Source organism: Poecilia formosa, unplaced genomic scaffold (genome assembly GCF_000485575.1).
Source record: "Poecilia formosa unplaced genomic scaffold, Poecilia_formosa-5.1.2 Scaffold6, whole genome shotgun sequence".
Lineage (NCBI taxonomy): Eukaryota > Metazoa > Chordata > Actinopteri > Cyprinodontiformes > Poeciliidae > Poecilia > Poecilia formosa.
Window position 1 is genome coordinate 3062251 of NW_006799945.1, and position 16539 is coordinate 3078789.

The 16539-nt window shown below is 38.7% G+C and overlaps 1 protein-coding gene across 5 annotated transcripts; it reads right to left on the reverse strand.

Moving 5' to 3' along the window:
• Nucleotides 1–330: 330 nt before the first annotated feature.
• Nucleotides 331–16539, reverse strand: LOC103148700 (bone morphogenetic protein 1-like). 5 transcript variants are annotated; one of them, XM_016679488.1, is made up of 22 exons: nt 16203–16539; nt 15926–16070; nt 13181–13282; nt 12945–13079; nt 12737–12854; nt 11705–11788; nt 11035–11213; nt 10843–10948; nt 9018–9142; nt 8784–8899; nt 7383–7485; nt 7173–7289; nt 6418–6563; nt 5966–6161; nt 5750–5875; nt 4162–4325; nt 3894–4074; nt 2994–3119; nt 2160–2287; nt 1867–2080; nt 938–1188; nt 331–849 (listed from the first exon to the last, which is right to left on the reverse strand). In XM_016679488.1, the coding sequence occupies exons 1-22, from the start codon at nt 16242–16244 to the stop codon at nt 715–717; spliced, it is 3039 nt and encodes a 1012-aa protein (XP_016534974.1). In that variant the 5' UTR covers nt 16245–16539; the 3' UTR covers nt 331–714. The 5 variants fall into 5 exon arrangements, with proteins under 5 accessions (XP_016534974.1, XP_016534982.1, XP_016534993.1 ...); XM_016679496.1 differs by having other exon boundaries at nt 15926–16107; nt 16203–16538; XM_016679507.1 differs by lacking the exon at nt 11705–11788 and having other exon boundaries at nt 4162–4322; nt 16203–16538.

The window sequence follows — 16539 nt, forward strand, 5'->3', positions numbered from 1 at the left end:
TAATTACAGACGTCAGACTGTATCATTTTCAGCAATTGCATTTATTTATTTTTTTTTACTGCACAATCCATAAAGCTTTTTTTTTTCTTTCTCACAATTTGCAACTTGTGTTCCCTTCAGCAGCTTCATATTTTCTTTGTATTTGCAGCAGATGATGTCAAGAGATAAAAAACAAAAAACAAAAGGAGATTGGAACTTTTGAGTAAATAAAATCTCTAAATGTCTTTGATTATAAATATCAGTAACGTATGTTTCAGTCAACAAAGCTGACTCAGGCATCTGAGTCGCACTGCATCCATTCACGTTAAAATGAACAAAAACAAAAGAAAATCCAGAAGATGATTTAATTCTCCCTTCAGTGTTCGCAAATGCTTAAAATTACATGATATTCGTAAAAGTTGAAGTCTCCTTCGGATGGTTTTATAAGTCTAGACTCACAGCAAACTATATTTCAATATATACATTTTATATCTCAATCCAGTGTGTGTCTGTAACCAGTTTCTAAAAAGTGAGGCGGCCGCTATAAATCCGTAACTTCCTCTGAAACTAAACAGCTCTGAATGCAAAGACGGATTTCTCCGTATGGTTTCAATTAGTCTTACAGATGTAAAGTATGCAGGGTGGTGTTTGTGGTATCAAGCCGAGCGTTTACCCGTCGCCTGAAAACGGGTGTGACCGTCCGAACGTTGGGAGATGGGAGTCTGCGATTGGGGCCTAGCTGCTGGTGTGTAGCGTGTCCTGGAACTTCGTGCTGGTGTAGCGTGCATGGAAGCCTTTTTTACTGATGCTGTCGTCTGAGTGGAACTTTAAAACGATGGCGTCTCCGGCTGAGTAGACGTCCTCTGGGGCCTGAGGGAACAGAAAACACACACGTGTGCCGTTTTTAAACCCGCTTAGGCATCGAGAACGGGATCAAGAAGATTATTAGAGATCCTACCCCTGATCCACAGTATCGGCCCAGTCTGGGGGACTTGATGTCGGCGCCGTCGTACAGCTCCAAATAATCGTAGCTGCAGTCCGCCTCGTCCTCGGTCTCAAACACTTTGAAGATGATCTCCACGCCGTAGCCCTTCTCGGCGGTGAGCACCCACAGACAGTCGGAGCCGCCGGGGTAGTTGTTATCTCCAAACTGTGCATGAGAGTACAGGTCTTTTGTCTTGACCTCGGCTTTAAGGCTTCCTCCGCATTCTGGGAATCCACAGCCACAAAATTAAAGGGTCAAGACGAGAGGCTCGTAAAAGGGTGGAAAGAATGCAAGAAACACTTAAAATGTCACATTTCTGGCGACTCTTTTCCCCCAGCTGCAATTTACCATTTCAGGCTTTTTTTCAGTACCTTTTTAAGAGACCCTTGGCCGAGCATTTTCCCTCAAACAGCATCTTCTCAGCAGTGACGGTATATTTACAGTTTATTCTGCAGCCCTACATTAGGTCACCGCACTTACGTGTTTGTATCCATGGAGCTTTTATATTTTGTCGAACTCATTAATGTATTTTAGTGATCAAAATAAGGCAGAGCTTTCAAAAGCCTTTTAGAAATGTGTAGTGTGCAGAAATGATCCTGTTATTTTGGTCCTTTGAGTCAATCAACACTTTGTTGGTTCAAATAGTACTGCTGTCCTGCATGTTTTAGATCTTTTCTTTTGTTTTACACACCTGAATCAAAATAACAGCTACCTGGATGTCATCATGGTGGTAAGGTCCCAAAATATATCAGTTTGTGGTTGTAATATGAGAAGTTCAGCAGGTATTTTCCCCCCTCATCTTAATAATTTCACACAAATCTGTTGATAACTTCTTGATTTTCATGCTGCTATCTTTTTAACTAATTGCCAATAAGTGGATGTGAGTAAATTACTTTCCCCACCTGCTCTGTACGAAGCCTCAAATCCTCTCTTTTGCACCGAGTTGTCAGAGAAAAAATGCAGGAACATCTTGTTGCCGCTGGATGTAACCGGGTCGGGTGTTTTGGTGCCACAGAAGCGGCCCAGGGTCGGGGCGCGAACGTCTCTGCCGTCGAAGATCTCCAGGTGATCGTAAGCACACTCGAGATGAGCCTCCATGTCAACCTCGTTAAAAATCTGAGAGGGAGATTTTCAAACGGATTGTAAGTGGGTGTTTTCATTCGTACCGAATCACCGAGTCCGAGTCGCGACCTACGAGTTTGATCCGATGGCCCGGTGTGGTGGACAGAGACCAGGTGCAGGCCTTCTTGCTGGGATACTTATTGGGCCAGTTGGGGCTGCTGATTGTGCCGGACACGGTGTTTACGAAGTGATCGCAGCCAGCTAAACAAAAACGAAACAGCATGTCAGGGGAAAATACTGGATCGAGTAGTTTCTGATTGCAGAAACACCTTTCCCTAGGAGAGCTTAATTATCATGTGAAGTAATGGGAAAAACCAAGAACGCCTCATAATTAAACAGGTCATAAATGCTTCTTTATTCGTAATAACATGGAGTAGTTGTTTTCTGCATTTTGGGGCTCTCTTTAGTAGAAAACATTCCTCAGTTTACTGAGGTTTACCAGTATTTCTTTCTGCACAACTCACTTATTTATTCATCATTTATTTAGTTTTTGCTGTCAAACAAATATTAAATTAAGTGGAAATTGTTCTTTGAAAAGCAGCTCATGCAAAAGACAAAAATTCTGGTTTGATGTAAATTCGCAACATTAGGCAATTGAACTGATTTTCCAGTCTCCAGATAAAGAGGGCTTTGAAATTGAATTCTAACATACATTTCTGTACAATCCATATTTACAGTGTCTCAATCACAGCTCAACACTGAGAAAAAAAATCACACCAGAATGGAAATGTATGACGCAGCATCTGTTGCATGAAGACCAGAAGATGTTTAAAGCAATTTAGCAACAATAATCTAATAATTACAATCCAGTTGAGATCTGCACTGTGACTGTAAATGCTTCATTTTGTTTAACAAAAACAGTATAAATAGTCATCTTAGCATATCAAGTTGATCTGAACTTGCCTACCTTCCTTGCAGTCGTGCTTATTGTCGTGCACCATGAACCCACTGCGGCACTGACACCTGTAGCTCCCAAAGGTGTTCACACATTCGTGCTGGCATCCTCCGTTACCTTTGGAGCACTCGTCTATATCTGTGGAGATGTTCAAAGACTTTTGCTGGATTTTTTTTTTTTTTGTCTTCAGCACAGAAAAATATGTACAATCAGGCTTGGTGTAAACTTGAAGTGAATATGAAACAAAGCCCAGACAGTTTCTACCTAATGATAAGATGGGATTTGTTGTGTAGTGAGTTTATTATGAACCAGTATTGCGAATTCAAAAGGTCAGACTTGGTGACGTTTTGGAGTTTAATGGGGGAACAGAAGTGATGATTTGTTTCGATACTTTTACTATTCAGAAAGCTGAAGGTGTTCAGTTCGGTTTGGTGCTTTCTGACGTGAAAAACTTTTTTAATTAACTTCTTTTCTTCCATATAAAGTACAGGAATTGTGTTGGTGTTCAATTTTTATCTTTTATAGTATAAAACATATTAGTAAAAGTCTATAAAAACAAAAAAAGGAGTATGTTTATCTGATGAACAAAAGGAAAATGTGATAAATGGTACATGTTTTTAAAATAAATATATTTTCTTTCCTTTGTTTTATTTTATATAGTCTTGTAAAACCACAGCGTTTATTTTTTCCTCTTTTGAGAAAACTCATCCATAAAATGCAATATTCTCTAGACTAAATACTCATTTTCAAATAAAAGCAGTAAGGAAGTTTGAATCTGAAAACACTAAGTTGATCCCTTGCTAAATAGTGAATAATTATAAAATATCACACAAATCACAGGCAGAGTACCTGTGTAACGTTTCTGTGGTATTTTCTTGCATCAGGAATTTCTTACGTTGACTGGCTGCTCACCAGAGAAGAAGTGGGCCTTGAAGCCCCTCTTGGACACGGTGTTGTCCGACTTGAACTCAATCCTCATGTTGTTCTGAAGCGAGGTGATAACGTCGGGTTTCTCTGTGCCGCAGAACTTCCCGTGGATCTTGGAGTCGGCGCCCAGCCCACTGCGCACCTCAACGTAATCATACTTACACACCTGTTGCGAAACAACCACAATCACTCCGTCTGAGCGAGAAACGGCAGAATCAACAACACTTTACATGCTGATCTGAGCCGAACCCACGTCGTTTCCTTCCGTCTCAAAGCCGTCAAACACCAGGGTGATCCGGTACTGAACCGGCGCCACCAGTTGCCACACGCAGTTCTTGTTGTGGGGGTAGTCTCTGGGCCAGCCTGGGGTGCTGAGGGAGCCATTGAGGCTGGTGATGAAGCCGCCGCAGGCAGCTGCTGGAGGGAATGAAATGAGAAGAAAGGATTTCAGAGGAAGAACTCATGCATGACAAAGTGAAAACAGTCGCATACGCTTCAGCGATGGCGAGGTTAAAACTCCTGATAGAACTGATAAAAACATATCGATTAACTAGATGTTAAATGGGAAAGCTGGTACTCAGTGCATTTTACTGAGTACATTTTGATCAATATGGCTGTGTCTGTTTCTGTTAAACAGAATTTATGTAAATGAGAAAAAAAAAATTTTTGTCTTACATGTTCGAACTAACATAAACGGCTCATGTTTAAAACACTTCAAAATTCATTTTTCACTTTGAATATAATAATTAAAACCACATGCACACTTTTGAAATGTAGAAAATTAAATGAGATTTTAAAAAAACACTTTGAACCTAAACATGGGATAATTAAAATGTGTTTTAATCTGGTTAAAAAAAATATTGATTTAGTAAACCTTCTTGTCTGGAACAATTCTGTAAAAAAATGACGAGGTCAGCAGATTGTGACTTTATTTTTTTTTAATACCAAATTAATTAGAACATGTTTTCAAAACTAGATAAAGAAAACTGTACGTAAAATATCCTAAAATCAATTCCTTGTTTATTCCTTAAGCTAAAATCCAGTGAGGATCTTCGATTGAAGGAAATATTTAAGATTTACTGAAACAATAATAAACTTCACTGTAAGTGAAGAAATAAAAAAAGGAACTCATGTAAATAACCCTTTTTGTTTTAAGGTAATTAAAAAACAAATAAATGTACATGCTGAGTTTGCAGAAGGGATTTTTTTGTTGTTCGGATGAAGTATTGACTCTTGAGATACTGCAACAGGTCAATACTGCCCCCTTCTGGTAAAAATAGTAAAAGAGGAGAGTTTCATCAATCTTTTGGATTTTAAGACAGTGCACTACGTTGCTTTAATTAAAATATTAAATTCTTTGTTTAACTGTGGAACTACAATGGCTGACAGAATAATATAGCAGGCTACACTGACAATAATTTTGTCACTTTTTTGAAGTATTAAGTGGTAATAAGTATTCTTTGGGATTTTATGTTATTGCAAAACACAAAGTAATGCACATATGTGAAGTTAAAGTGTGATGTTTATTTTCATTCAAGTGATTGATTTTACTTTATCTTTTTGAAAGATAAATTAACATTTCAACACATGGGCCACTTTTGAAGACAATAATGTCTTCACTTTGATTTTGCTCTGACTGTAACGCCACTTTGAAAATAATACCGAAGCGAATAAAAGAAGAACAAAACTGTGCATTGCTTCATATTAGCTCATCAAAACCTTGTTTTGTTGAAACCTTTTCAGGGTTATGAATACTTTTGCAAGGTATTGAGAAAATTCCTCCAAATGAGACCTTATGTCCTGCTTTGTTAGTAAAGACGTGATCTGTCGCCTGCTCTCACCCTCACAGCTGCGTCTGTCTGCTGCCAGCTCAAATCCAGGGTCGCAGCCGCATCTGTAGCTGCCCAGCGTGTTCATGCAGCGCTGCTCGCAGTGCCCGTTGTCAGCTCTGGAGCACTCATCCATCTCTAATCAAAAACAACACTGGAGTCAGTGTCCATACGTCCTCCTCCGTAAAAATCGTGTGGACACTTTGTTGCTGGAAGGCAATCTCTGACCTTTTAAAAAGCTGGCAGCAAACCCTGCCTTGTTGACTGAGCCGTCGGAGACAAACTTCAGCCAGAGCTGGTTGGAGCTGCTCTGGAGGTTCTCCGGTTTGTCGTAGCCACAGAACCGGCCGAGGAGTGGACTGCTGTCCGAACCGCCATCCCTGACTTCCACGTAGTCGTAGGCGCAGGCGTCGTGTTTCTCAATCTGCAGTCAGGATACGAATGAACACCGCTGCTGTTCGGGTTGCTCACAGACAATGCAAGAAATATCTCTCGACTCCTTACGAAGCCTTCTTTGATTGTTTGAGATAAAATGTATTTAATAAGCTACTGCAAGTAGACATTTTTGAAATCTTAATGGAAATCGCATGTCTTGCAAATTCAAATCAGCACAATGTTTGTGATCTAAGTGTTTTTCACAGAGATATTCAACCTTTCTCGTATTGTTATCTGACTTGTACCTCAAATGACTGAAAGGTGAGGCCGACTTGAAATCCTTCTGCCACTGTGATCTTCCACACGCACATTTTGTTGGACTGGTAGTCATCAGGATAATTGGGGGACTGGATCTGGCCGCTATCTCGCGCCAACACCCCGCCACAGATGGCTGCAGAGAGGTCAGATCAAGGACCGAATCGGTTCAAAGATGTCAAAGATATTCAAATGCCAAAAGCGAAACTACAGGTAAATGGAGACAGAATCACCAGCACGATTAATGTACTGAAGAGCAAATTATGGTAATGATTTGTAGCAGGAAAATAATAAAGTTGAAATATGCTTAATAAATGTTTAATAACAGTGTAGATAAAAGCAGATAGAGAAAATGGTTAGACACTAGCATTCCAGCAGGGGGCAGTATAATGCCTGACAATTTTAGTTTGAACAACCATTCATTCATTGTTTATCCCTTCGATTGTAGATAATGTCCAGCTGTCATTTTACAGTAATGACGAGGATTCTCAATTCATATTTTTAAAACCATTTTAACAAATAAACATACTGTATGAAAAATGGGGCAAACATTTGCATCCCTTTAAGTTTGACATCCCTAAATAAAATTCCTTAAAAGTGTGGAAATATAAAAATGCATGATAGGCCATTTTTTATTTAGTTAGTCAAAAAACTGACGCATTGTTGGCTCTGTATTTAGTCTGGACTTCGTCTTGGTAAACTTTTGTTAAAATGGGTTTAAATATATATCGTTCTTGTGTTTTACCTTCATAAGAAGCAGAGAAGCCTTTGCCCACCCAGCTGCTGCTGCTTCTAAATTCGATCCAAAGACGACTGTCATTGGAGATGATCGGATCTGGAGTCGTGTCGCCACAAAAACGGCCTGAAGAGAACATTTCAAGTTAGTACAAAAAAGTCACAAAAAGCCTTAAACAGCCACTGAATATGGAGTTTATAAAACAGGAATCAATCAGACCTTTTAGGGGAGCTTTTCTCCAGAATCCGTCTCGAATTTCTACGTGGTCGTACCAGCAGAGATGACTCCTGAAGAGATCCATGGAAGTGAAATTAAGGACAATCTGGGACACAGAGGAGAGATGCTGAGCATAACAGCATGTAAATATATCAAATTAAAATGTATACATCATTTCTAAAACCCAAAAGAGTTAAAATGCTGACCCCAAATTTACACACCAAGGACGTATGAGACTCTGACCTAAATTAATCGCTTCAAACTGAGATTTCAAACTCCAGTTCTTTAGCATTTCTGCTTTATCACACATGAATCAAATAATTGGTTCAGTAGCAAGATCCTGAAGAACTCGACTGCATGATAAGGAGGTAATTTGATCATTTAATGTGTTGAAAAAGGGACATTCCTGAAACTTGCAGGATGCTGGACTTCGAGGATGAAGCATGACTGGTAAACATTAATTATTTTTACAGTAACAACTTAAATGTTTGGATATTCAGCGACTCCCACATTTATTTGGACCTTTTCTCATCTTTAAAAGTTGTAGAATAGACCAACACTTATGTTAGGAAAAATCTAACCTTTTCAGATTATTTATTTAGTTGAGTGAACACAGGTAAGACAGCATTTTTTGCAATTTTTTTGCATAGTATGGTAATGATAAATATTATATATTAGCTCATTAAATTCCATGATAATGATTGTCATGGATCATTTTTCTACTTCTAAAAAAAGATACTTTAATTAAGATATAAAATAAAAATTACAAAATGTAAATAAACTGTTAGAAATAGCTGCTACTGATATTGTGAGAACGATATGTCTACGTGTATATTTTGATTGTAAAAAAGTATAACTATGAGCTAAGCAATACTCAGACCTCGTGTTTGGTTTGGTGTTTACGGTTTGGCTGTTTATTCTGCTTCTTTTTATGTAGCATAGGTTTTGTGTATCCTGGATGTAAAGTTAAGTGGAAGGAAAAAGTGCAGAAGAAACTGGTTCACTTGCAGCAGTAAAAACTTGCACTGACTCTAAGAAAACGCAAACCACAACCACCTAAATCAGCAGAAATAAACTCCAAAGGTTCATCACTCTCAAGATGAGTTCCACCTATTCAAATGAATTACTGAAAAAAAATCTCATTTTGCTCATTTGTTAAGATGCACCTCATTGGTGCAACTGTAAAGGTCTCCATTACATCAGGTCTACCAACATGTTAATGCTGTTATTTGTATTTAATTTTCTTACCATTTATGTTTTTATAAGTAGGTCAAATTATACAATGATTGAAAGATATGGTTAGGTTTTTTTTACCAACGTGAAATAAATCAGGCATATTGTGTATCAAAGAGGTTGAATTATAAAATGCATGCACCCATTTTGCAGGGATAGGTGTAGGTTTACCTTTTCTCCTGGGGTGACAGAAATCCTCCACACACAGTGAGTGTATGCTGAGTATCCGTTTGGAAAACCAGGAGAAGAAAGGTTTCCAGCACTGTCCTGCAGACTTTCCCCACATTCTGCCAAAAAAAATAAATAAATAAAAAATAGAAAAAGGAAATAAAAAATTGTATAAAGATGACAAGTCACAGACAAAATTATGATTTATGGGACTTCATATCTTTATTTATGTCCTACTTGCACATTTGTAGAGTTTGCGGGCTTGAGCGACGTCTCCTTCGCTAAGCCTTGTCCTCTGTCCAATGGAGGGTCGAATACCGTTGACATCGTAACGAGGCAAGATGGTGTCCAAGAAGATGCTTCTGTTTCGCACAAAGTACAAATCTGTTCATACTTGCAGAGTTTTAATACACAAGAACCATGCAGAAGTTAATTATTGCCCAAAAAGCACAAAAACTACAACCCTTCAATAAACATACGGATAAGCTGGGTTGATGTTCAGCTTATAGAGGTTCTCCTCCATGGATACAAATTCCAGTATTTAAATAAATATTTTGTACTAAATCAGACTTTGTAGCTTTGTATTGTATTTTGTAAAGTTGTAAAATAGAACTGCTTTGTTTTCATTTCATTTTATTAAGGTTACAAAACTCTATTCACAAGCGCAAAAATATTTACGCCCGGAATTTGTCAACTACTTTGTCAGCACCGTGATACTTTTATTGGTTGTAATAATCCCTTGCTGGGTTTACAGCGCCTGCTGTTGCTCGGTTGCCGTGGTGATGAAACGATGAATGACAGGCATGTGTAAACAGAGCGCTCTGAATGGGGCCGCTGGCCGGTGCCAGCCGGCTCAGTGGAGCCCGCTCCTGAATGCCAGAGAGAAAAGCCACTCCAGCCCCAAATTGTTCAACAAAGCCTGAACTGGTTGGACTTTTATTTAAAGTGGCAAGCCGCCACGACCCAGAGCCCTGGCGCAGTGACGGGGGGTAAAACACCAAAGCAGAATCAGAGAGGAGCAACAGTATGCTTAAGAGAGAAAACATTTCTGTCACAACACGGCAGGTTCTTGATGAACTGACGGTGAAAAAGAGGGACAAACATCAGGTCTCATATATGACTTAATGTCTCGTTAACAGAGCCGTTTGCAAAACAATTTATCCACCTTGAACGTTTTCAGCTTCAAGTGAATGATTAGTTTAATTATTTCTATGTTACAGACAAAGAAAAACGTGAAGGAATTGTGAAGGAAAAGAATCGGGACAATCATGGCAAGCAAAGCACGAACGATGACAAGAGAAAATCAATTTGTCTACTTTGAATTTGTTTTCTGTATGATTTCAAGTGTTTCATTTGCTAAAATAAAACGTAGAACAACAAACTACTTTTCAAATTAATAAAGTTCCACAAACCCAGCTGTTCTCTGAAGGCCTCACAGGTTTAATAAAAGACATTAGTGAGCAGTCAGGATCATGAAGGCCAAGGAACCGAACAGAAAAGTCAGATATTGGGTTGTAAGGACAGAATAGCAAAGTTAGATTCTGAAACAACGCCGACTATCTTTTAGAACAACTGATAATTTCCTTGGCACAACTCAAAATCAACCAAGATATGTCTGTCTGACCTGACCGACAAAAATATTCATCACAGAACCAAAGAACTTAATGCTGAATAAGTTTGAAGAAGTGATCCAAAGCCCAGATGTCACAATCTAGTATGATGGTTAAGATTTAGGTCAAAACACTTCACTGTCAAATAAACTACTTTTGCACAACACTGCAACCATTAAACCGGCTCATCGCTGGAAAAACTGTTTTTCTTCTAATGTCAGGCAGGTGAAGGCGTTTATTGATGATTGACAGTGAGTCAGAGGCAGGATACAGAGGAACGAGTGAGACACCATTAAATCAATAAATTCCTCAGAGAGCTGGTTTTATGACTTGTTAATGTGAAATGTGTTAAAATGAAAAGAAAACGTATGCTCAGCAAAACCCAAATAACAGACAAGTGAAACATGAGGCGGTGGAGAAAAAGAAAGCAGAGGGAAAATTGGCAAACCCACCTGGAAAACGTGTTCCTTGCATAATGCATGATGCTGCCAAAGTCATAGCCCTCTCCCAGAGAGTCCACCTCTCCAGGTTCCATCTTCAGGAAGTTATAGTCTTGACCTTTCAGTGGGAGCAACAGAGCATCAGCAAGCTGCGTTTACAATTACAGAAACTCCTGTGCAGTGACACGGTTACTACCTTAGTACCTGGCTGGATGTTGTCTCTGACGATGCTTACGTGCTCGTCACGGTCAGGACGAGTGTGTTCGTGCCAGAAGCCGATCACGTGGCCGAGTTCGTGAACCACGATGCCGAACTTGTCGCAGTTCTTCCCAATGGAGATGGCCTGAGGCCCGCCGCCTCTCCTCCCCACGTAGGAGCAGCATCTGTTCGGCAGCAAAACGTCCACATCCATCCTTAATTGCTTCTGAATGTGAATATGTGATGAATTTCCAGAAGGGCATTGCTTTTTTGACATTTAACGAGAAGAATCTGTCAACCCTATGAGCGCAGTTTCACTAAAAAAAACCCCCCAAAAAAACAAACTTGAAACATCATTGGTAGCCCACATCCGAAACAGATATTATTGTCAGTAACCCCAGAAAAACCAGGGGAAAACATGTCGCTGGGAGAGAAAGTGAATCAAAATGACTTTAAATGTCTATATTTAGCATGGGAAGAGTTGTGCCCTCTTGTGGCTGGTGAAGGAAAAGCAACTTAACATTAAATAAGCACAACCAGCAAACCAAGAATATTAGAAGTATTATAAAAGATAACACATTAAACACTAAATTTTCTGTTTTACATGAAGGGTGTCCTTAGCGCTACAGCACAGTAAGCATTCGCAGTAAGTTAGCAAAGTAACATTTTGACATACAGAGATGTGGGAAAAGGACAGCCAGTCTTTTGTAAGATGTCTTGGACATGCCCGTGTTGCATGTCAACTTCAGTTTGTACAACACTAATAAAATCAAGAGACGTAAACAGCAAAATGCGAAGAAAACATATTATAAAATAGAATAAAATTTGTCAGATTTGGATGGAATGAATTAGAAAATCCCAACGGGATTTACATAGAATCAAAAACAGGTGTAAATGCTTATAATGTTGTTTTTTTTCTGGACGTTTGCTCTGTTCAAACCAAAGACATTTGGTCTATTGTGCTTCTGACTGCTGAAGAGAGAGTAAACACATGATGAAAGAAGGTAGACGTGCAGGAAATACCTCAAAAATTCAGAGCTGCGAATGTGGAGAGGATTGAAGAAGTTTCCTCCGAATCTGTGCTAGAGACCAAAGACTGCAAGAAGCATCTCACTGATGTTACTTCAACCGAATGGGTAACAATATCAATTAAAGTTTTGACTTATTTTAAGCTACGAAATACACCTTTGTTGAAAGATTTTGTTTATTAAGTGAAACCTTTTTTTGTATTTCCCTGTAGTTGAATATTTAATTTAATATTCAATAGATGGGGAAGTGAGTGTTGAATTCCCACATGTTCCATATTATACTTGGATATTGATTTATAAGTCAGCGGTTTATGATCTGTTTATTCAATTTTTTCCCTAAATATTGAGAATGTTTATTGTTTTTTTCTCTATTATTGCTCATTACATACAGCTCTGCTCCTCATAAAGTTTTAATTTTACAATCACTTTATTGCTTTGTCAGTAATTAGATTTTTGCTCACTAATAAATTATGTGAGCAAGTTTGGGTTTGAACAGTCAGACAGGTCTTTCTGTCTTCCCTGATTTATTCTAATAAATTTCAATAGCATCTCTGCACATGTATTTATATATTCTATTTCAAATGTAAAATAAACCGCTTTAAAAACACTCAAAAGTATTTATTTTATGAATACATAACAGCTATTTTTGTCTCCACTTGTTTAAATTAGAAACAACTCACCCACAAGGCCTGGAGGTAAAAATAATGTAGCTCTCTTCACTTGTTCTCTCTGTGAATATCACACATGTATGTTTCTCCCAGTGGCGCATCGCTTGACGAAATATGGCGCGCTGGCTGCCTGAGAGGAAAGTCTGTAATTAGGTTTTGACAGATTTAGGTTGGCCAAGGTGAACATTTGGAGGAGACGGAGGCTTTCCTCTGGACTCACCACTGAAATTCCCACTGATCACATACGGGATGATGCCGTCCGGCCAGACTCGCTCAGGTATGGAGGTGGCCGCTCGCTTCTGCCTCTGTGGACTCGGACTGCCTGCAGCTCCGTCATTGGAAGAGGAATTGCCAGCTGTGAAGAGCGTATGAAAATCTCATGTATCATCTTGAATAGTTTGATCAGAATTACCGTCTTCACAGACAAATGTGCTTTTTCTTCGTGTTGAGACGAACCTGAGTTTGTGTGGTTAACGTGTTGTTCTGTATCGACGTCCCGGCTGACTTTAAACATATGAAGATCTTCTTCGTCCAGAGCAATGTCTCCCAAAAAGGCAGCTGTGCAAATTTAAAACATAAGGAAACATTAAATAATTGGGCCCCAACTTGTTGCATCACAAAAACACACACTTTAATGTATCTGCCGTATTATCCGGACTATAGAGCGCACCTCGCTATAAGTCGCACCACAAAGGTTTTGGACGCAGTATTGCGTCTCCAACGCCGAACCATGGATTCGTTCACGCCAAGTTTACACAGTGACTATCGATCTGTACTGCCAGATCGACAGCCTTCAACTTAAAAGCTGCATCATATGGACTTCTTCCTGTTGTTTTCATGATGAGGGGTATGAGTGTGAAAACATTTCACTGCTGCTAGCATGTGCTTGTTCTAAAAGAAAATGAGCACTTTCTTCTTTGATTTCCAATTTTTACTTCCAATGATTCACTTCCTGCTAAAGAGCCCCCTGGCGGTTGAAGAAAAATGCACAGAAAAGCCGCACCGGGCTACAAGCCGCGTGGTTCAAAGCATAGGAAAAAAAGGTAGCGGCTTGTAGTCTGAAAAAAACTGTAAATGAGATTTTATGAGACAGACACAAATGATACAAGGTTTACAAAACCATAAATTATACTGGTGCAACAATAATCAAGTTTCAGCCGGTTTTCTCATTTTGAAAACACAAGCACAAATACATAAATATTCAATTAAATTCATCCTATAATGCCCATAATTAAATTTTGCTTTATCATGATTCACATTAGAACATAAATTAAAATTATTGTGGCTAGAAAGGAGGGAGGGAAGATAAACGTTGACCAAATACATGAAAGGATTGCTAAGTATGTTGTGCTGCTTCCTGCACTGGATCCATTAGGCAGACCCATCTGTGAAGAAGTTTTAACCTTCTTTAACTTTAATGCAAAAAACTGGTAAAGAAATACAGATTAATGATAAAAACAATCAAATATTGTTTTTACAATCTCAATTATACCTTTTCCACCCTTACATTCCTTTTTTTTTTCTACGGGAAATCAACAGTGTGGATGTTTACTCATATCTTCTGACAACTTCTTTAAATACAGTACATAGTCTATGGATAATCAGGGGTGATTCGAAAACACCTTTTTAAAGCCTGATCAGTCATTTATTTCCAAAGTGCTCCAGTTCGATTTTCAGGAAACTTTTTGCCACCTCATTCGCTTCAATTACTTCTTATGAGCGCCTCCTTCTGCTGTGCAAATAAGAGGATCTGGCCCGTCTTATGGATGCCTTTGAAGTCGACTCAGTCATGCAGAGGGTGACTGTAAATGACTGCCATGCCTCTCCTGCAGAGCCTGTGCTCCGTGTCCCGCGGCCAGGAGGGACTTCGCCGGCGTCCAGCCGAGGAACAGTGCTGGCATGGCCTCGGTGACCCACAGTCTCCAGGCAACTGTCTCAAAGCGGAGGAGCTGTGTGTTTTGAAGGTTCCCAAAGTCACAATGAAAAAAAAAAAAAAACGAGAGGAAGGAGAAAGGAAGCCAAACCTGCTGGAGGCCCTTGATTACTAGAGAACTGTTGGCCATGTTGGACGATGTAAACAAGTTGTTTTCTTGAATATCTTGACCTTTTGGCAAAGTTTTTTTTTATTGTTGTTTTTAAAACAATCATACCCCATCAGAATAGGAAAGTATGTGTCATTTTTTTAAATTATAAATTACATTGTATTAGTGAATTATGATATTAAAATATATTAATTCTCTTCTTAAGACAAAAAAAAAACAACCTTAAAGTCTTTTTTCTATTGTATCTGTTTACATCTCTAGTTAAGCCCAAAAGTACAGTAAATTTCTAATTTTACCAAGATGTTTCTTCTGACTGGAAGCAACATTAACATTTTGGATTAGAGTTGAATCTGATGGCAAAGAGGCTTTCCAATATGCTCTGTATTTATGCTCTCTACCAATAATAGATTATTGCTGGTCAGTGATTAAAAAAAGGCTTTGAATAATGTAATGTAATGATTATTGAGATATATTTTAAAAATGCAGACATACAGGTAAGTTGTTTGTAAAGATAAAAGCAATTTACCATTTTACTGCTTAAATAAAATCTAATTGCTTTATTTTGATAGATGTTTTTTTTTTTTTAGTTTTCAACCTCTATAGTTGTGTAAACTTTTGGTATACCATTGAAAATACACACATGTTGTTAATTTAATTGAACAATTTGAAAAAGAAAGTACGTTCTTTTGTGTTAAAGCAAACAAACCTGTATAAACAAACACAGAATAGCTCATATTACACAAAGAAAACAATGAATATCAGAATATCCTCACATTTTTGGAAAAAGTTTTAAATATTCTCATATCAGCTAAGTCTGCCAAGTCTGCCAGGTTCAATCAGTTTCTATATTTTATGTTGCACTGTAAATTAATCTCCTTTTCATAAGTTATACAAAGAAAGCTTGAATATTCAGAATCTGAATATTTTATATGTTGTAAATTTAAATATAACGTTTTATGACTTATTGCTTGTATACTTTGCAAACTCCTAAGTGAATCCATTTAAACCTAAATTTAAACCCATATGCTGCCATCACGGCAACGTGCAGGGAAGCTTCGTTTGCTGCTTCTGGTCTCAACAGCAGGGCTGCGCTTCAAACCGTCCAAAAACACCTTTTGTATATCAAATATAAACAATTTTAGAGTAAATCTCACGGTACCTGCTTTGCATGGATCCTTGTAATCGACCGCATCCTCTGGGTTGAAGAAAATCGCGCCCGCAGCTTCTCCATCAGCCGCCAGAGAGACGCTCAGACGGCACAGCAGGAGCAGCACGGCTGGTGCCGAGTCCATCATTACTTCGGACTAAAAGGAGAACGAGGCTGCTAATAGATGGATATGGCTGGAAGAGTAAAACAACAACAACAACAACAACAAAAAAAACAATTAAATAAATAAAAATAGAAATAAAAACTGAAAAAGAAAATGGAGTAAAACCTGGAGTTCCTCAGTGGGATTGATCCCTGCTGCCGCTGACATGCCGCTCCAGGAGTGAGTCTGGGCTCGGCGCGTCCAAGTAAATGTTAAACGTCACTTATTTTAGTCATAGTCCAGGAATGAGTGTAAATGGAAAACACACTTTCAATGCAGTCAAATCCAAAAAACAAAAAACACTACAAAACAATCCCCCCTCCCCTCCCAATCAATTAGCTAAACTCAAACATGAAATGCAAGTTCAAATCCTGTCGAGAGTCATGTAAGCAGAAAGGGTTTAACTACACCACCTGTAGGCTGCCAGGGGGCTGCGTTATTATAACATCTGGAAATACTGACG